This window comes from Mchenga conophoros, linkage group LG2 (genome assembly GCF_057382185.1).
Source record: "Mchenga conophoros isolate Kocher_MC1m ecotype Shallow Benthic linkage group LG2, M_conophoros_male_GT1.1, whole genome shotgun sequence".
Taxonomy (NCBI): domain Eukaryota; kingdom Metazoa; phylum Chordata; class Actinopteri; order Cichliformes; family Cichlidae; genus Mchenga; species Mchenga conophoros.
The window spans coordinates 30,105,903-30,127,830 of record NC_140527.1 but is presented as its reverse complement, the minus strand read 5'-3'; the positions used below and the strand labels follow the sequence as shown (position 1 = coordinate 30,127,830).

The 21,928-nt window shown below is 39.7% G+C and overlaps 1 protein-coding gene across 2 annotated transcripts in view; it reads left to right on the top strand.

Annotated features, from left to right (window-relative positions):
• Positions 1-14,485: 14,485 nt before the first annotated feature.
• LOC146582235 (uncharacterized) overlaps positions 14,486-21,928 on the top strand; it is a 36,628-nt gene continuing 29,185 nt past the window's right edge. The window contains exons 1-6 of one of the 2 annotated variants that reach the window (XM_085293071.1): positions 14,486-14,620; positions 15,090-15,407; positions 15,593-15,850; positions 18,639-18,959; positions 19,485-19,742; positions 20,323-21,125. In XM_085293071.1, the coding sequence (XP_085149197.1) occupies positions 14,572-14,620; positions 15,090-15,407; positions 15,593-15,850; positions 18,639-18,959; positions 19,485-19,742; positions 20,323-20,504 (1,386 nt within the window). In that variant the 5' untranslated portion in view covers positions 14,486-14,571 and the 3' untranslated portion in view covers positions 20,505-21,125. Of the gene's footprint in view, positions 14,621-15,089; positions 15,408-15,592; positions 15,851-18,638; positions 18,960-19,484; positions 19,743-20,322; positions 21,126-21,928 lie in introns of those variants that run through there. The other variant, XM_085293064.1, reaches the window with a different exon arrangement.

Here is a 21,928-nt window from a genome sequence, read left to right as displayed (position 1 = left end):
TTATCCTTGGTCTTTTGTAGTGTTTTTAAGCTTATACATGGGGGTTTATTTTTCCAAAGGAATTTGGACATACATGAATCTAGAGATCTGAACCAATCTTGTGGCGGTTTAGTTGGGATCATTGAGAATAAATAATTTATTTTTGGTAAGACCATCATTTTTATAGCGGCAACCCTTCCCATGAGTGATATGGGTAGACATTTCCATCTAGCCAGATCATCTTCTACCTTCTTTAAAAGTGGGATATGGTTCAATTTAGTTAGATCTGCAAGCTTGGGAGAAACATTAATACCTAAATATTTTATATTTCCCGATTGCAGTGGTGTAGAAGAGGAATTATGGAAGGAGCAATTAGTCGGTAGGACTGTAGATTTTGACCAGTTAATTGAGTAATCTGATATTCTTGCAAAAGAGTTTATCAATTCAATCACCCCAGAGATATTGGTTTGTGAATTTTGGAGAAAGAGTAACACATCATCCGCATAAAGGCTGATTTTATGTTCCACGTTCTTGCATTTTATGCCCTTAATTACTGAATTCTGTCTAATTGCTGCTGCTAGTGGTTCAATAAAAATTGCAAATAGTGAAGGGGAGAGTGGGCATCCCTGCCTGGTGCCCCTCAAGAGACAGAAGCTGGAGGATGTCTGGTCATTTGTTCTAACACAAGCTGTTGGGGAATTATATAATATTTTTAACCAGTTTATGAAAGAGGATCCAAAACCAAATTTGTGTAAAGTTGCAAATAGAAATTTCCAGTTAACTCTGTCAAATGCTTTTTCTGCGTCTAAAGAGAATATTGTAGTTTCTAGGTTTTTACTGTATGAGTAGTCTATCAAATTAAGTAATCTACGTGTATTTGTTGATGAGTGCCTACCTTTTATGAAACCAGTTTGGTCAGGATGAATTAAGAGGGGGGTTATTTTCTCCAGTCTCTTTGAGAGAGCTTTGCAGATTATTTTAAGGTCTACATTTATAAGGGATATTGGACGATAGCTTGAGGGATATACAGGGTCTTTGCCTGGTTTTAGCAGGAGATTAATGTTTGCAGAATTCATATTTGATGGAAGTCTGCCCTTTTCTTTAATTTCCAACAACGTTCTGTAGAAAACTGGTGCTAGAATCGACCAGAATTCTTTGTAGAATTCTGCAGGAAAGCCATCTGGACCTGGAGCCTTATTATTGTGCATACTTATCAGGGCTTCCTGGAGTTCACCTGGTGTCAGTGGTGAATCCAGTGCCATTGCTTGAGTGTCCAATAATTTTGGAAGAGTTATGTTGTCCAAAAACTGATCAATTTCTTTTTTAGATGGGTTTATTTGTGGTGAATACAACGTTTTATAGAAATCCCTGAAAATGTTGTTTATTTGTATCGGTTCATATAATGTGTTCCCAGATGAATCTTAAACAGCACATATAGTTGTTTTTCTTTATTTATTTTTAGCTGGTTTGCTAGAAATTGACCGGATTTATTACCATGTTCATAATTTTGTAGGCGTAGTCTTTGTACTAAGAATTTTGTTTTTTTATCAATTATCTCATTTAATTCTAGTTTTGTTTTGCGTATTTTGTTCAATGTTTCCTGATCTTGGTGGGACGCGTAGGCTTCTTCTAGTGATTTGATGTTTTTTTCTAATTCCTGAATATTTTTGTTTTCTTTTTTCTTTTTATGTGATGAGAAAGAAATTATTTTACCTCTCATCACAGCTTTCCCTGCTTCCCATAGAACAGAAGCTGATGTTTCGGGAGTGTCATTATAGTCCAAATATGAAGTCCACTCTTTTTTAAAATATTTAATAAAGTCTTCATCTTTAAGTAGTGATATATTAAATCTCCAGTTTTTTCTTGGCGTAGTATTATTCTTGTGCATTAGTGTTAAAGATACAGGACCATGATCGCTGACAGCTATAGGATGAATCTCAGTGTCTGAAATGTCGTTCAGCAGTGAGCTGCTGACCAAAAAATAATCCAGACGAGAGTAGGAGTGATGGACATGTGAGAAAAAAGTATATTCCTTACTGGTGGGGTGAAGGGAGCGCCATGCATCGCAAAGACCAAAGTCGCTCATATACTGTTTGATTATATTTGTGGACTGCCAATTACGCTGAGTTCCCGCTGTATTGAGCCTATCCATGTCTTCATTTAGTCCAAGGTTGAGGTCACCTCCAAGAACAAGTGTGCCATCTAAGTGTTCAGAGAGTGCACTGAAAAAACCGTGAAAGAATGAGGGATCATCAACATTTGGACCATATACACTTGCAATACATAGCTTTTTATCACGTATAGATAGTTTAATGATTAAGAATCTGCCCTCTGGATCTATAACTGTATCGAGTACTGTGAAATTAATATTTTTATGTATTAAAATTGCTGCTCCCCTTTGTCTAGAATTATAACAAGCTGAGAACACATTAGGAAACTCAGGTGTTTTAAGTTCATTCGAACCTCTAAGAGGTCTGTGGGTCTCTTGTAATAGGACAACATCTGCCTGTAGTTTTTTGAGTTGGTTAAATATTTTTAACCTCTTTTCTCTGGAGCCAGCTCCATTTATATTCCATGTAATGAACCTCAGTGTACCCATAGATGTTTGTGTATAACTAGGGATGTATGCTGTGTGCGTCGCTTAGACAGGTGGAGAGAATACGTCACTTGTTCATAAATAAAGAGAAGGAGAGAGAGAAAAAATGTGTGGCGAGATGCTCCCTGAGTCTGACTTTGTGTATGCATAGTTACTAATATGAGTAGGCTTGGCTTAAGTGTGTGTGTATCTTATATGACTGTGTGCGCTGTCTGACTGATGTAAATGTGCTGCCGTTGAGCGCATGGTGCGTATGTGTCGAAATAAAGGATGTTTGTGGATGAGTGTCGAAGCAGGTGATCGAGGCAGTGAAAGGAATAAAGAAAGAAACCAAGGACAGGGGTGAGCAGCATAAAACCAAGAGGGGGAAAAGAGAGGAGGAAAAAAAAAAAAAAAAAAAACGAGAAGAAAAAAAAAACAGAAACAAAACGTAAACATTCCAATTAAATCACTGACGGAGAGTGACGGTGTTAATTCTGCTATGAAATCACACTTTAAGATGCGATTTGATACTGGTAAGTTAAACAGATGTTAATGCAAGTTAGTGTGAGTGGATAGGGAAATGGTGTAGCTGATTCTTATCTGGTGTGAGGTTAATACAGCCACGGAGTGATGTTGGGGTCCCGGTGGAGCTGTCCGTCCACGTACAGCCGGTCCACAGCGATGACAGCGCGGGAGCCCTTCTGGATGAAGCCGCGTCGGATTGGGAAGAGGACCCTGCGTCGTTCCAAGATCTCTTTGGGGAACTGGTCGTTCACGCTGAAGTCCGTTCCTTTTAATTCCCTGCCGCGGCTTTTCACATGTTGCTTTTGTTTGAAGTGGCCGAATTTGGCCACGATAGGACGTGGTCTCCCGGCCGTAGCCCGAATGGGGCCGAGGCGATGTACCCGATCGAAGACGATGTTTTTCACAGTGTCCTCCGGCAGCTTCAGGTGGGTTTTGATGAAGCTTTTTACCGTGGTCTCCGCGTCCTCTCCAGCGGCTTCTGGAATACCAGAAAATACCAGATTATCACGCATGCTACGAGCTTGTAGATCGATAACTGTTTCTTTTATTTTTTTATTTTCTCTATTGAGCTGGGTAACATTATCTGTGAGACATTTCACCGACTCCCTTAGCGTGGCATTTTCAGCAGCAAGCGTTTCCACCTGCTGCTGGCTGTACTCCAGGGATTCTCGCAAGCATTTAAATTCTCGGTGAAGAATCTCCACCAAGGACAGCCTTGCGTCGAAACTGGACAATCGCTTGTCGATTGACTCCAATATGTCGGCAATATCTTTGCCGGCTGGCGATGTTGAGCCGGGGGAATCTGCCGGGCGTTGTCTTTTCGACGACGGCGTCTCAGCTTTGGCTGGGGAAGCTGCACACAGGGTCTTCTTCATCACGAGATCCTGAAAGCACTGATCGATGTAATCTTGGAGAGTCTCTAAACTCTCCTCGTTGTTCTCCAGGGTGTTGGAGATTATTTAGACAAATAGTGTTAGTTATAAGACAATTGATAAGTGTATTTGGTAATGCTGAAGCTTAAATGAATTTGTTCAAATCTAAACTACCATTTGCTTTAATTTTCCGCCAAAATCTCCGGCGTCTGACGTCAGTTACAACATGAGTCGCTTACCTTGTCCGTCACTTCCGTCACTTACTCACCTGCTGCCCGTCTAAATGCAATCATTGCATTTGTGGGCAGCAGCTCTAATCTCAAGGTGAGACATATGTCTCACCTCCAAGAAGCTCAGTCACAAACCCGTAGTAGACAATTCAGGAAAGTCATTATAGATCTACACAGTAACTGTCAACTATAGAGCTTTTTGAAGAAACAGTAAAAATAAGTTAAAAATAGTTTTATTTACCTGTTCAGGTCCATCGCAGGGATGATAGTTCGAGTCCAGTGTCGGGAATCATTTCTGCGTACTACAGTGCGTGGAGTGATGGTATTTTATCACTTTTCTGCAGAAGGGAACATAGGGAAGGGAAGAAGGCCATTGCAGAGGACGCTCTGAATGTAAAGGGAAGTTGGATCCAGTAAGTAGCTGAGCCAACTTAGCGGGCTAAAGAGGCAGCTGTGGGCAGGCACTACACTTCAGCCAGATGAGAAGCTCTGGGCAGTTGTAACTGTATGGTAAGAACTGTAGGTAAAAGTATGTTGTAAGATGGCAGAGAAGGTTGAATGGTTGTGTGGGAAAGGGATCACTCAGCATCAACCAGCTGAAAAGTAGAAGAGCAGTTGGAGAGAAAGGAAAAGACAAGTAATGCAGTTTTCGGACATCAAGAGCTGACAGCAGGTCAAGAGAAAACAGCAGTATCCTGAGCAGTGAGAGGTCCAGCACCAGCAGTATGTGCAAACGGCATCAGCATGGAGAAAACCCCATCATCAGGACTGGATGGATGGAGATGCATTTCCAACAAGCGGCAACTTCACTGTGCATGAATGGACCTTGGGAAGACTGTCTGAGTTTCATAATTGCCATATTTGGAGTGAAATGGCAATGGAAAAGACAGCTGGATTACACAGGACAAAGCTGAAGAGAACTGACTGTAACTGGACTAGTCCAAAGTGGGGAGGAGAGAAAACCACAGTGGAAGGAGGAGGGGGAGGACACATGGAAGAACACTGTTTAGTGTGGGAGATCAAATTGGGTTAGGGAACCTGGGGAGGAAAACCGACTGCTTTGGGGTGGAGAATCGAAAACATGTCGGAGCACCACAAAGAGGAGGGGTATGTAATATCCCACCTGAACGTTCTTTCGCATACAGGGACGAGAGGAGCAAGCGAATCAGCGCTCAGGGCACAGAGACTAAACAGGTCTTAGACACACCATTTATTCCAGCGGAGGAAGAAAAACCAGAACACAAATACAATTACAGATAAAATGTTAAAATACCCTTATACAATAAAAACAACTTTCTCAATATGCTACAAACCCTGTCGGCAGAAATGAATATACACTATCTAAAATTCCCCACACAGTCCCGTCATCCCTCTGTCCAGCCACACTCGGGCAAATGTTCCTTATGTTTAAAACCAGGAGAGGAACTCCACTTCTGAGATGGGGACCACGCCAGCCAGAAAACAAAGGACGACGCTACCATCACGGAGCTGTCTTTTCCTGACGGTGCATCGCCGCGCAGTCCAGCCACACTCCACACTTGGGCCCTCGATTACTGCAAATGTTGCCTCCCTCGTAGCACCGCCCTGAAACAGACAGACATGGGTCAGCAACGTTGTTGGCCCGGCCGCAGCGACCCTCCCCCGGCAAAGCTGCACCTGACGCACAACAGTGGGAAAGCAATACTCACAGATGCAGGCAGAGGCTCACCCCTGCCCTCCTGTTGATTTTACTTGAAATAGTCTTTCGGCACAGCAGTTGGAAAGTTGGATCACCTAGCACGTTTTTTAACCCCCGTCTTCTACCACTAATAGTGGTCTAGATGGTAGATGGTACCGTAAGGTTGAAGTGCTTCGATGGTATGCCAACTCCTTTTTGCACAGTTTGCACAAAACCACACTTTTATCAAGGCTTCTGTTGGGTGGTCATTTGAAATGAAATTTGCTTCTGATCAGTCCTAGCAACACGCATATGCACTAGGTTTAAATGAACTGCAAACTGTAATCCACTTACAAAACTGTCTCATTTTATTAGAACAATTCACACTTGTATCCTTTCATGGTACATTTTATATATCTTCTCAACACATTTTTACACAGGATGAAAGGACAGAGGGTGTTTGTGTGGTGTGCAGACAAGATGTTACTTCCCATTGTAATGAATGTTATATCTTTCATAATTAAGAACTACTTAGAACAAAGTAGCAACAGTTTGAGAAGACATTTAGGAAAGTCACATCCTGGCAGTACATTTTCTTAAAGCAAATTAGAGCTGCTAGACGACTGTGAGTCTTCATAATTACAAGTGCAGCTGAAGGTGTCTAATGCTGGTAATGAATACACATGTTCTTTTTAACCACATGCCATATGTGACCACAGCTGACATGCGCTACACTGATGCCACTCGCGCCATTTCTTCATAGTTCAGAGTTTTTCCTCTTGTTATTGAAATGAGCGTGCCAGAAGCAGCAAATGTAAGAGGCCTCTAAAATACACAAAAAGTGGAGCTGTTGGATCAGGATATTAGCTGTAATGAATATTAAAGACAGATAACACGCTACTTTATCTGAAGACATACCATCCCTAGCTGCTAGCACTGCCTCAATTCTGGATGTTTCCACAGACTCCTCTAAATTCTTAATTTACAAACAGCAGTTGCACAAAATATATAATTATTTTCTTCCCATTAGTACTTTTCACTTCAAGAAATTGCCCTGTATGATTCACAGGTAAGTATGTTGTGAAAATAAGTAGTATGTTGTGACATCAGCAACTACTTACTAATTGCATATTGAGTCACTCACTTGAGTAAAATGTGTTGTTTCCTTCACTAACCTAACACAGAGAGCCAATAAGGTAAGGAAGTAACACATATTGTACTATACTGCCCGTATACTACTTAGTGTTCTAAATGATGAAGGGTCTGAGGTCAGACTCAAACCTGGGCCACTACATTCAACCATGTGGCATATGGTCATCTTGTCAAGTAGTGAGCTAAACCAGTGCCCTAACGTTATGAAATTTATCACAAATTTAGAGAATATAACAAATTTCTACTGATGACTTCATCTCATGAAATTGCTGATAGATGTCAATGTGTAGATCAGCTGAGCTGGTGATTAAATAGTAACCTTTCCTACTCAAAATGCTGTTAGAACAATTCTAATTTTATAACGTGCTGTCACAAGAAACTTAAAATGGGTGCCAGTTGGTCCACCGTGTCATTTGTTGTTTTTCCACATGTAAGGTAGTAATAAACAAACATACAAGAAACTTGTTTCCAAACACTGCCTCTAAAATATCTTCCACAATTTCTGTCCGAAGTCCACTCTCCCTGCCTGATCCAAATAAAACACAAAATTACAATATGTTGTTGACATTGTTTTCAATGTCTCTCCTTACAGAATGTTTAACCAATTAACCAATATGTGTAATTGTGGAGGCTTAATGAAAGTATCACACATTTTTTTATAAGTTCCTATACAATGAAAATATGGCATATTTAATTGACAGATACTAAAAAAAAATGCCAACTTAGTAAATCAAACAGAAAACCTGCAATGTGAGCAGAGAATCTTAAGCTAACAATAACATATTTTTTTGGAGCACAATGGCTCAACACGTCCAGAATTTTGTACCAGGTATAACTAACAGAATTACTAAGATTTAAATGTAAAACATGTCAAACATTATAGATTACTCAATCTGAAGACATACCCTCTGCCGGCATTACTACAGTACCACCTGTGCTCCTCAGCACTCTGTGCACCTGAAGAGAAAAGAAGGGGGGAAGTGTCCAAAAAAAATCAAATCTACAATGTGTTAAAGAATCTTTAGTCAAGAACAGATTTGCCTTCCAAAGTGTGGTGTTAGACACCACTGTACCTCTGCTATTTAAAAAGCAGACTGTTAAGAGTTTGGGTCAAAACACTTTGTGTTTTAGTTCATAATGTTTTTCCCTTTTTAAAATTCAAACTAAGAAGATATGTAACTTTTTAGCTAATAAAAATATGATTTTCTTCTTTAGATTACAGTTGATCATGATAGATTAATCAATCACAATCAAACTGATATTTCAAAAGACAAAAATATTGATTTTACAGTAACTTTTTTGGAGAAGTTGTAAACAGATCACAGTTGTTGGGTTTTACAAACAGAACTGGAATGTATCCTAAACCAGTTGAGAGTGCTGATCATCACCACTCAGTTTTTCAAAATAAACCCTTACATTTGAGATTAAATTACTTTCTGTAGTGAAATATAATAAATAGGGATGGGTATCGTTTAGGTTTTATCCGATACCGGTGCCAAATCGGTACTTTTGAAACGGTGCCGGTGCTCAAACGGTGCTCAAACCGGTGCTTAAAGAATGGAGAACACAAAATTGGTCCAAAAACCTCTCATGTTGTTATGTGCTGGATTGTCTCTTTACACAGCCTGCACCTGGGGTCTTGCCTGGTGTGATAGACCCCAGCCTCAATGGATCTTGTGCTCAGCGCTTGTTCTTGTGCTGCCATGATTAGTGCCTCTGTGCTGTCTTTAAGTCCAGCTTTGTCCAGCCACTGGTAGGATTTCTGGATATCAGCCACCTTCTCTATCTGCCGGTGGTACATACCGTGCAGGGGCCTGTCCTTCCATGATGGGTCCTCGCCTTCCTCCGAGGAACCATATATATATATACATATACAGACATGTACATGTCAATATTAAAGTGATAGTCCGGTTTCCTTCATTTGTGCAGTTGTTATAGTAACATATTTTAAATGTTACATGTTCCCCTAATGACATGCTTCTTCCTGTTGTCTAAAACTTTTTTGGATTAACATGTTCATATGTACTGGGTTTAAATGTACTTCAAACTGTAATTCACTTAACATGTTTTTACACATAATGAAAGGACAGAGGGTGTTTGTGTGTTGTGCAGACAAAATTTGTTATGTGTTATAATTTAGAACAATTTGAGAAGACATTTAGGAAAGTCACATCCTGGCAGTACATTTTCTTAAAGCAAATTAGAGCTGCAAGACAACTGTGAGTCTTCATAATTACAAGTGCACATTAAGGTGTCTAATGCTGGCAATGAATACACGTTCTTTTTAAAACCACATGCCATGTGTGACCACAGCTGACATGCACTACACTGACACCACTCGCACCATTTTTCATAGAGTTCTTCCTCTTGTCGTTGAAATGAGCATGACAGATGCAGCAAAAGTAAGAGGCCTCTAAAACACACAAAAAGTGCGGTTGTTGGATCAGAATATTAGATGTAATGTACATAATAGATGGATAATACACTACTTTATCTGAAGACGTACCATCTGTAGCTCCTTGCACTGCCTCAATTCTGCATGTTTCCACAGACTCCTCTGGGCTCTGTGCACATAAAAAGAAGGTCACAGGCTAGCAGCACATGTAGTTGGGAAAATTCTTAATTTACAAACACCGCTAAACAAAAATGCAATTATTCTCCTCCCATTACTCCTTCTCACTTCAATAAATTGTCAAAATAAGTCGTATGTTGTGACATCAGTGTTGGAAGTTTTTATTTAATAAAGCCTGCAGACAAACGGTGAGCGGCAGCTAACATCCCTTAACCAAAAAAAAACAAAAACCCAAGCTTGGTGGGAGCAGCCATCGCACAGGGCAAATGATCAGCAGTCTCTCCTGAACCCAGAACAGTCCTGGGTTAAATACTTCCTACAGGAATAATAGGCTGTACACAGCTGTTTTCACACCTTTGGTCTTCCCCAAAAAGAAAGTTCACACTCCCTTGCTACTTCTTACAGTAGTTGAAACCAAAAGACTCTTCCCCCCACTCTAGAGTCTTTGTGTGTGAATGCTTCCCCCACAACTTCCGGAGATACTATCTGTTAACAGCATGAGGCTACGTCCACACTAATGCGTTTTCAAACGAAAAACAATCTATCCAGCTGGTGTGGACGTAGCCTGATTGTGTGAGACACTGAGACATGATAAAAACCAGCGGCACCAAAGCATTATACAATAAATAATGTGAATAACACATAAATAAAATGAATTCCTTTTACATCAACAACAATAACATATTTTTGTTGCAGCACAATGGCTCTAACATCAACACATCCAAAATGATGTACCCAGGTATACCTAACAGAATTACTAAGATTGTCTTTCAGTCTTTCAGCTCCCACTATGGTCTCACATGAACTCGCACAGCACGTATCTGGGCCAGCTGGAGGCTCAGACGAACCCAGCCAGCAGTTTTTATTGTGAGCTGGGGGTTGACAATGAAATTTAGGTCATCCTTCCTTTGCTCCTAGCTCCAAGCTGGCTGTGACAAGTCTAGGTTTTGGCATGGAGCAGAATATAACCAAGAACAATCATAGAGAGGCTCTGCATGGTAAAGGTGGCATGTAGGGATGCACCGATACAGATACCGGTATCGGCCTCGATACCACATTTTCTAAAGTACTCGTACTCGTTAAAAGTCCCCCGATACCGAGGACCGATACCACGGTCTGAGACCTGTCTATGTTTGAGCGGCATGTAAGGGGTTAATCACAGGCACCGAGTGCCCGCCCCCAGGCCCCGGCTGCATCTCAGAGCTGGGAGAAGGCGAAGCGAGACATATCAGCCGTGTGGAACTATTTCAAAGTGAACGAAGACGCGAAAACAAAGGCGGACTGCAAATTGTGCTCAGCGAAATTGTCTAGAGGAGGCTCAAAAGGTAGCGCATTTAACACAAGTAATTTAATCAAGCACCTAAAATCCCAACACGACAACGAGTACAAAGAGTTTACCCACGCTTATTTACCCATGCTTATTAGCACAGAGGAGCATAGCTGATGCAGTGGGACGGAAAATAGTTGGGCATTTTAAACATTCCACCTTAGCCTACTCCCGCCTCGAGGACATTCAGGGACAGCTCAACCAGCCAATAAAGAGACTGCAGCAGGATGTACAGACGCGCTGGAACAGCACGTATTACATGCTCCAGTCCCTCATTGAGCAAAAGCGAGTGCTGGGCGTGTATGTGTCCGAGTATGAACTCCCTGACTATCTCACCGCTTACCAATGGGCTCTTATGGAGAAGACTGTTGCCATCCTCGCCCCCTTTGAGGAACTAACTAAAAAAGTGAGCAGCTACGACGCACTAGCCTCTGATGTCATTCCAGCTGTGACTGTGCTAGTGAGACTTCTAATTCAATGAGTATAGCTACAGTACTAAATGTAAGATTATTTTACATCTGAAATATTATATATTTGTAACTAAAATACACAAATACAAATGTATACAATATATACAATATGAAATACATTTCCCTTATTATTACCAGAAAGTCAAATGGGTGGCATTTGTCACAGTGGTTTAGGGGAAACTAAAATCAGTCCTTTTTTTCCACATATTAATACATTCATGAATTTTGTGCAGGTATAAAGATTGCTTCTTCTCCAACAACACTGCTCCAGAGGCCAAGCTGCACCTGAAGCAGGAGCTGCAGATGATGTCCAGAGCTGAGGCAGAGGGGAGTTGGGCAGAAGCTGCAGAACCTCCTGCTAAACTGTTCCTCAAGGCCCAGACCCAGGCTCGACACATACCTCGGAGAGGCCCCAAGCCCTCGTGAAGACAGTCCTCTGAAGTACTGGGGTGTCAACAAAATCAGGTTCCCCACTTTGGCTAAAATAGCCCGTAAATAACTCTCAGCCCCATGTAGCAGTGTGGAAAGTGAAAGGCTTTTTAGCTCAGTGTCACACATTATAGATGAAAACAGAAACAGTCTGACTGCTGATAATGCAGAAAAGCTACTTTTCTTAAAAAAAAACCCTGCCACTCACTTTTTCTCTCCATTAAGTGAGTCATCTTAGACTTGATGTTAATACCTACTTCAATTGCACTGACTGCCACAGTTTTATGTTGGTCGATGTTGTTAGTTTATTCAAATATTGTGCACTAAATGGCAAAGATGTTTATTAATACCCCTTGTGTTGTCCAAAGCGGCAGAGTTTACAATAAACTGAAAAAAATACTTGAGTTGCACTGTCACTGTTTAAATTTTTTTTTCATAATTATTTATTCTGTAATATGTTGCATACAACATGCTTTTCATTTTAAATAAATGTTCTTAATTCCAAACCAGTCCTTTGTTTTTTTTTTGTTTTTTTTTTTGTTTTTTTTTTGTTAAATTATAGGACTAAAGCTGTTACCTGTAAATTTAAATCATGTTTTTATTAAGTACTCGGTATCGGTGAGTACTGAAATGCAAGTACTCGTACTCGTTTCCAAAAAAGTGGTATCGGTGCATCCCTATAGTGGCATGCACACTTGTGGTTTGTATGTTGAGACTTAGGCTACGTTCACACTGCAGGTCTTAATGCTCAATTCCTTTTTTTTGACCAAATTCGATTTTTTTGTCTGCTTGTTCACACTACAAATAGAATGTGACAGCAAACGCGCTCTAGTGTGAACCCTCAAAGCAGCCCGCAGAAGACGTCACACACAACGCGCTCTGTTTAGACCCAGACCAAACAGTATTGTTTGACTGATGGCCCTTAATATAAAGACTTGTTTCAGACTTTACATTTCCCAATTTTGCTTTAAGTTATAAAGTTATTTTGTTATTTACATATGGCCTAATAATGATCCTTATTGCTGTTTTAGAGAGGAGCAGCCAATTCCAGTTTCCAACAATGGCGGCAGCTACTTAGTTTTAATATTACTCTTATTTTTCTTTCTGGGTCGCAAAAAAACTTTTAACATATTTTCAGGTGAGAATGTAGCTGTGTAAACTTCAAATATCTGAGCCAACCGACACATCATTTTCAAACCCCAGCGGTCTTTCACTACTCGGGTTAAACATGATATATAAGTCACTTTGATAACTTAATGTTAAATGTTATTGTTTGGCTTTTTCAGTGTTTTATTTGTTCGTGAGTAAATCGGTTTGGCTGAGATTAAAGTTATTAGATTAGATCAAATTTAACTTTATTAATCCCTCGGGAGGGTTCCTCCAGGGTTTTCACACAGCTGAATAAACATCAAACAGAAAACTAATTAAACAAAGTGTGAGACGGTCGATTGATTGATTGATTGAATCTTTATTTTGAACATGTTGAAAAAGTACAACAAAATAGAATTAAAAGAGACAAATGAACAAAGAACAAAGTCGAGAGTTTAAGTCAGCGCCCAGTTATATTTTAGACAGCAAGGAGCAGACGGCAGAGTTTCACTCCACCGAGGGAGCTCATGACGTACTACCCGGCTTTCTTTAGACCGCGAAGGCCGGGTCCTCAGGTGGAAGCACCCTCTGAATTTGGACACCCCCGCTGTTTCCGGGCCAGCCAATAATAACGGTGACATTTAGCGTATTTTATCCGATAAATAAACACTATAAAATGTATTTCTACCCCCCCCCCCCCAACAGCCCTTTTGAATTTCTCCCTAATTCTGAGGTCACAATGTTGGCAAGTATGGCCACAACACCTCACTTTTTTGCCACATGTATCGCAAACCACGTCTCAGCTGTTTGTGGAGGCAAAATACCTCTGCACAATTACGGTCAGCCATTGTTGTGAGTGTGCATGCCAAGGGGCTGCGAAATATTTATACAGCCGTATTTCGCACATGACTATGAAAGGCGGAAGAGGAAGTAGTTCCTTTGAATGTAGACAATCCGAATGTTATAGTTTCTTTCCACTGTGTTCCTGTTAATGATAAACTACAAATTTAACCTAAATTACTAAAATATCGATATTTTAATGTGAGAATCAATTCTAGAACATAAATGATTGGTATCGGAGGAATTGATATTTCAGCATCGATCCGCACATCACTGCTCTAAACTGAAAAACAACTTCTCTCTTTTCTCTCTCTTTAGCTCTGTTCTAATCACTTCCTGTCTTTTAGTCAAAGGAGCTTGCAAAGAAAAGCGTCTGGACTTCTTTAAGTTGCTTGAAAGTGTTTCTTTTTTCTTCATAGATGTGCACATCATATACTTTGGATCAGAACCAAAATTACTTAAGATGAAATATAAATGGGGCTGCTGTTGAATTGCATTAAAATACATGAAATTGAGGTAGATCTGAGTGATGGGCAGGATAGTGTTAGTTTGTTACAGATGTAAAAATAGTCAATTGACAGTGTGAGTAATAATAACAATAAAAAATAAATTCTGCTAAGTAATGAAAATGCTAGTTGCACTTCCTTTTTCACATATTCACACACAGAGCAAGAACAGTCTTTCTATTGGTTCTTTAAGTATGTTGGTTTTGCTTCCTTTTTTAATGTGATGAGCTTTTTAAAACAGACAGATCAGTAGCAGGACCCATTTCTGACTGTTAACTGCTGGACATATTTGCATGTCATTTTTTAACATACTCTATGTCAACACACACTGAACAGTGAGGAGACATGAAAGCTGTGCTGGGATTGATGGTGATTCTTCTGGGACTGTCTCATGGTGAGCTGTTCTTCTTAAATGTGGCACTTATCGCTTAATATTTTTTTTAACCTGTACAAAATATCTGACATCATACTCAGGGATGTTAAAGCAGGACAAATACTTACACAAAGTTCCAATATGTGTACTTTGATTAAGCACGGTAACGCCATCATCGCGACTAACGCGATTAACATTTAACTCACCTGGAGCTCAGACTGACTCAAAATCCCTGGAATGTCTCTGTCAACGCATTTCAAGCAGTTTGTACGAAGGCTGTTCTTTCTACGCTCCAGACGGGATGAGTGTGAGAAGAATTTTAATCGCGTTAATCGTGATGATCGGTTAGGATCAATTAGGTATAAACATGGTAATACTAAAATACTTTTTAACAAGTAAAAGTCCTCATAATTTAATTTTTATTGTGATTTATTTGCCAGAAACTAACGAATCACAAATGTTTGTCTTTTTAATGTTTCAAAATTTGCAGGTGTGGAAACTCACTGTGATGGCAGACAGGATGGAGCTCAGTGTTATGGAGCTTTGGGAGGAACTGTGGACATCCAGCTGATGGACAGCAGCTCTGAAATACCTAGATACCAACTGTTCAAGAATTCATTAAGAATACTAAATTGGTTAAATAATAAGGTTATTTCTAATACCATAGGAGAGAGAGCTTATTTTCCCAGTAATGGAACATTTAGGATCAATAATCTGAGCAGGACAGACAGTGGTATATATACCCTTCGAACCTTTGATTCAGATGGAACAACATCAGGCGTGCAGACTTTACAGCTGTTCATTCAAGGTAAATGTTGGGAAATGCAGCCTTTAATTGATGTAAAGTGATATTATTGCAGAGCGGACGAATTTAGGAACTATGGAAAATCAGCCATTAAGTTACAGACCATGTAAAGTTACACAGAAGGAAGCATAGTGCATGAAAGTGCATCTCATTATATTATCAAAGTCATCTGTGCGTGTTTCTCTCAGCTCCTGTGTCCTCTGTCCTGCTGGTCTCTGCGTGTCTGTCCCAGGGAGAGATGAGGGTGTCCTGCTCCTCTGAGGGAGGGGACAGTCCTCAGTACAGCTGGACTCTGGATGGACGCACACTGACAGATGCTGAGCTCCTTTCTGGAAACAATGAGAGTAAAAACATTATTCTGAAACAGCACATCTCAGGACGTCTGACCTGCTCAGTCAGGAACAATGTCAGTTATGTCTACAAAGAGGAGAGGATATCTACCTGTGGTGAGTGAGAACATTTTTGATTTAAAAATAATAATCATGACTTTGTTCATTACGGTCATTCTGTACATTCATTCATGAAGTATTTGTTTTTACGCATAGGCTTCATTTTTATCAACTGCACCTCAATCTTTAGGACACAGGTGTCAGTATGAAACCAACAGGACTTTGTTTATTAAACCAACAAGTGAATCTATTTTTTAACCCTTACAAAATATCTGACATCATCATCAGAGAATTTAAAAGCTAATATATGTGTACTTTGATTGCTTTTAATAAATTAATGTAAGAATCTATTGGCTTCAATTGCAGTACGTGACAATTTGAGAAGAGCTTCAGTTCCTTTTTTTTCTTTTTATCAGTTTAAGTAACAGTGGTAAAATCTTAGATCACTATGCACCTTGGCAGTCTTGTTGCAGTGTGTTTAAGTGAGTTCTGACATTTTAGAGGACTTTATTCCCTCCCTCCTTATCAGAGAAATCAAGCTTATTTTTCACTTTGATGGACTGCCTAATTTTCAAGAAACTGTCTCAACTTTTTGCTTGGCTGTAACTATGAATCCACATCTTAAGTTATTTAAGTCATGCAGTCACTACAGATATGCTGAACAATGTTTCGGTTGCATTCCTCTTTCAATTTTAATGCTACCTTCATAAATAAACATCTCCATCCTGCTTGTTTGAGGATTCTTTTTTCTGAAATATAGCTTCCTTTTTTCTGTTTGATGAACACCCATTTCTTTTTTTTCATGAAAAGAATGTAGTGTTTGCATTCGTCTAAAATGTGGAGAATGTATCTACCTGTGTTTCTTAGTTCTTAATATATTAATAAATGTTGGACACATTCGTGTTTGAAATTATGGATGCAGCATTTTGTTCTTCAGCCTCTATTACCTACAATTTGCAAAACTGCTACCTACTCTGAGTAAAACAGTAAGAGCTGACAGATTTACGGTAGTGGTGCTACTACAACTTACAGTGGGGCAAAAAAGTATTTAGTCAGCCACCGATTGTGCAAGTTCCCCCACCTAAAATGATGAAAGAGGTCAGTAATTTGCACCAGAGGTACACTTCAACTGTGAGAGACAGAATGTGAAAAAAAAAAATCCATGAATCCACATGGTAGGATTTGTAAAGAATTTATTCGTAAATCAGGGTGGAAAATAAGTATTTGGTCAATAACAAAAATACAACTCAATACTTTGTAACATAACCTTTGTTGGCAATAACAGAGGTCAAACGTTTACTATAGGTCTTTACCAGGTTTGCACACACAGTAGCTGGTATTTTGGCCCATTCCTCCATGCAGATCTTCTCGAGAGCAGTGATGTTTTGGGGCTGTCGCCGAGCAACACGGACTTTCAACTCCCGCCACAGATTTTCTATGGGGTTGAGGTCTGGAGACTGGCTAGGCCACTCCAGGACTTTCAAATGCTTCTTACGGAGCCACTCCTTTGTTGCCCGGGCGGTGTGTTTTGGATCATTGTCATGTTGGAAGACCCAGCCTCGTTTCATCTTCAAAGTTCTCACTGATGGAAGGAGGTTTTGGCTCAAAATCTGACGATACATGGCCCCATTCATTCTGTTCTTAACACGGATCAGTCGTCCTGTCCCCTTGGCAGAAAAACAGCCCCATAGCATGATGTTTCCACCCCCATGCTTCACAGTAGGTATGGTGTTCTTGGGATGCAACTCAGTATTCTTCTTCATCCAAACACGATGAGTTGAATTTATACCAAAAAGTTCTACTTTGGTTTCATCTGACCACATGACATTCTCCCAATCCTCTGCTGTATCATCCATGTGCTCTCTGGCAAACTTCAGACGGGCCTGGACATGCACTGGCTTCAGCAGCGGAACACGTCTGGCACTGCGGGATTTGATTCCCTGCCGTTGTAGTGTGTTACTGATGGTGACCTTTGTTACTTTGGTCCCAGCTCTCTGCAGGTCATTCACCAGGTCCCCCCGTGTGGTTCTGGGATCTTTGCTCACCGTTCTCATGATCATTTTGACCCCACGGGATGAGATCTTGCGTGGAGCCCCAGATCGAGGGAGATTATCAGTGGTCTTGTATGTCTTCCATTTTCTGATGATTGCTCCCACAGTTGATTTTTTCACACCAAGCTGCTTGCCTATTGTAGATTCACTCTTCCCAGTCTGGTGCAGGTCTACAATACTTTTCCTGGTGTCCTTCGAAAGCTCTTTGATCTTGGCCATGGTGGAGTTTGGAGTCTGACTGTTTGAGGCTGTGGACAGGTGTCTTTTATACAGATGATGAGTTCAAACAGGTGCCATTCATACAGGTAACGAGTGGGGGACAGAAAAGCTTCTTACAGAAGACGTTACAGGTCTGTGAGAGCCAGAGATTTTCCTTGTTTGAGGTGACCAAATACTTATTTTCCACCCTGATTTACGAATAAATTCTTTACAAATCCTACCATGTGAATTCATGGATTTTTTTTTCACATTCTGTCTCTCACAGTTGAAGTGTACCTCTGGTGCAAATTACTGACCTCTGTCATCATTTTAAGTGGGGGAACTTGCACAATCGGTGGCTGATTAAATACTTTTTTGCCCCACTGTATGTGATACCAATCAATCAAAGCACTGGGTTATCCAAAACATAATTAGGTTTAAACATGGTAATACTAAAAATATTTTTAACAAGTAGAAGTCCTCACATCAGTAAATTTTGGATTGCTGACAATGTTAATGTAATTTTTATTGTGATTTGTTTGCTAGAAACTAATGAATCACAAATGTTTTTCTTTTTAATGTTTCAAATTTTGCAGGTGTGGAAACTTACTGTGATGGCAGACAGGATGGAGCTCAGTGTTATGGAGCTTTGGGAGGAACTGTGGACATCCAGCTGATTGACACCACTGCAGAAATATCTAGATACCAACTGTTTAAGAATTCATTAAGAATATTAAATGTCATAAAGAACAGGTTTCTTCATAATACTATAGCACATAGATCTCTATTTTTTCCCAGTAATGGAAAATTTAGGATCAATAACCTGAGCAGGAATGACAGTGGTAATTACTCCCTTCAACCCTTTGATTCAGATGGAAGATCATTAGGCGAGAGGACTTTACAGTTGTTCATTCAAGGTAAATGTTGGGAAATGCAGCCTTTAATTCATGTAAATGCAATATTGTTTTGGTAATCTTTATAATATAGAGCACATATTTTAAGATACATATATTTTGTGCATGAAATAAATATAATCTACATGATGTGCACTTCATACACCAACGTATTGGGCCACATCTCTTAATCTTAAAATTCAGATGTTTTCACTTCCATTGCCACAGATGTGTGAAACCCATGCAGTCTGCCTCTACAAACATTTGCGAACATGTGTACTCAAGTGTACTAAAGATTACACTGAAGTTGTGTATGTTAGTGTAACATGGATGCTACCTTTTCAGCAAGTTATTTTGAGATATTTCTTCCCTCCCACATATTCCATAATCAACTGTAAGAGAGCGGAAGATTTCAGGAACTACAGAAACTCAGTACTAAGTGGCAGACAATGTGAAGTCACACAGTAGGGACATCAAGTGCTGAGGTGCATAGTGCATGAAAGTGTATCATTTGATGTATCAAAAGTCATATTTGTGTGTTTCTCTCAGCTCCTGTGACCTCTGTCCTGATCGTCTCTGAGTGTCTATTCCTCGGACAGATGAGGGTGTCCTGCTCCCCTGAGGGAGGGGACAGTCCTCAGTACAGCTGGACTCTGGATGGACGCACACTGACAGATGCTGAGCTCTCTTCTGGAAATAATGAGAGTAACAACATCACTCTGAAACAGCATGTCTCAGGACGTCTGACCTGCTCAGTCAGGAACAATGTCAGTGAAGTCTACAAAGAACAAAGCAAATGTACTTGTGGTGAGTGAGAAAAACTTAATGATTATATTATGTGTAATTTATTGTGTTGCACCTGCAGCCATAAACAGACTGTCTTAAACTAACAACAGACTGTGTGTCTGCAAATCTTCAAGATCCCAAATAATAAAACATACTGGCAACCACCAGAACCCCTCATCCTCCCAGTAGCCACACCTATGTTATCTGTTTCACCGTTCTCATATAATCGAATTAATTTGTGCAGCCCACCTTGCAGGGTGAGGACAATACCTCTTTCACAACTGATGTGGTAGAAAAGGATTTAACTAATGTGAACAATGGTAGTGGCTGATTAGTGTAATAGTTTGCACATTTTTCTAATGACCAAAAGACCTTTGGCTCCTGAGAAGAAACAAAACTCCTTTAGGGTTGTTTTAGGAAGGGCATCTGGAATGATAAAAAATCTTACAAATCAAATACATGCCACTACCTGGTGTGGTGAGTCTTTGTAAATAAGGAGTCAGCAAAAAGTTGATTTTACCTGATATGAACCACAGTATATAACAGATAACTCTTCTGTCACAGCTTTAACTTTGCTTGTGTTTTTTGTGTCTCTGTACAGATATTTCCTTGCCTATATGTGGTTTGAGAGCAGTTGTGGTAATTGTCTTACTAATTGGGATTTCCATCTACTTTACTTGGAAGAAAAAGAAAAATGAAAAAGCTGAAGCCTCTGCTGCCCTACAAGCAGAATTCCCAGAAAACTCTGTTTTGATGGTCGAAATGAGAAGTTCTGCAACTTAGGCCAACACTAAGTTGCAAATTTCATCTGGTGAAGCGATGAGTATTTTTGGATTTGGATTCTGTGGAAACTAATAGAAAAAAATATGTAATAAAAGTAGTCTATAGTCATTTGCCACTTTTTTTTCTAGGTAAAGCTGAAATTAGATAATGCTATAAACAAAAAGAATCAGCCCACTTGTAACTGCTGTTTATACGAAATTTTATTTCAGGAATCTTAAACCTGTTTTTTTTTATGATGCTTTCTGCCTTTTATTTGGGAATTTGTTGAAAAAATGTATTCAGCATTTTGAAGAGTTAAATATGTTTTTGCCAGTGTATTGACAAATAAATAAAGATGTAAATACTCTTCTCTTACTGAAGTGAAAATCCTATATCGAAATACGATGTTATAAAATAAGTTTACATTGTACTAAAGATTGCATTTAATTGAGTAAATATTCATATTGTATACTTTGCTTTAACTTCTACTTCTACACTGCAAAAAAATTTTGTATAACATATTAACATTTATAGTGTACATTAGGTGATTTACAGACATAGTTATACACCTCAGTAATATTTATGAGAACAAATATTTTAGTTGACTAAATAATCATGCATTAAACAGTAAAGGATTTTTGTACTCAGTCTGTTTCATGCTTATTGTCACTGCCAAAAATTTATTAAACTACATCAATCCATTCTCTGCCACTTATCTTTTTTAGCCTATCCCAGCTGTCTTAGGGCGAGAGGCAGGGTGCAGGGGCAGGTCGCCAGCAGACAACCATTCTCACCTATGGGCAATTTGGAGTTTCCAATTAACCTATCCTCACTAACTCCATGTCATTGGACTGTGGGAAGAAGCTGGAGTACCCGGAGAGAAACACTGAGAGAACATGCAGACTAGCACAACAAGACCCCAGCCTGATGGTGGGAATTGAACTCTCTCTGGAATTGAACGCACTTCACTAGTTAGATGACAAAGCATTTGGCTATAGAGAATCATAGTTACTATCGCCGTTTACCCGCACTTCATTGAATTTCTTCACTTTGACAGAGCACTGGGCAGAATTCACATTGTGCCAACATCCACCATGGGCCTTCTCCTGGTCCGCACCAGACCACTTTGCCCAGTGCCGATCAGGGGCCCAAGTCCAAGTCCTTATTAAAATAACTAAACTTAAAGTTTTTTTATTTAGTTGTTTTAATGTGTAATAAAAAAAACTGTTATAGCTTTACATTTAGTGAGCTATCTTAGCTATTTTAACATATGGCGGAGAGTAATGATGGGTAGATTACTTCTAGTGGAGTGTATCGTTCAATACCGACATCTGCAGGACAAAAGAAGTATTGCCGGCAAAGTGGCTAAAGCTTGTGCCAAGAAACTGAACTAGGTATATTTATTCTGACATCTGTTTTCCTGTTTACAAAACCAGCTGATGATA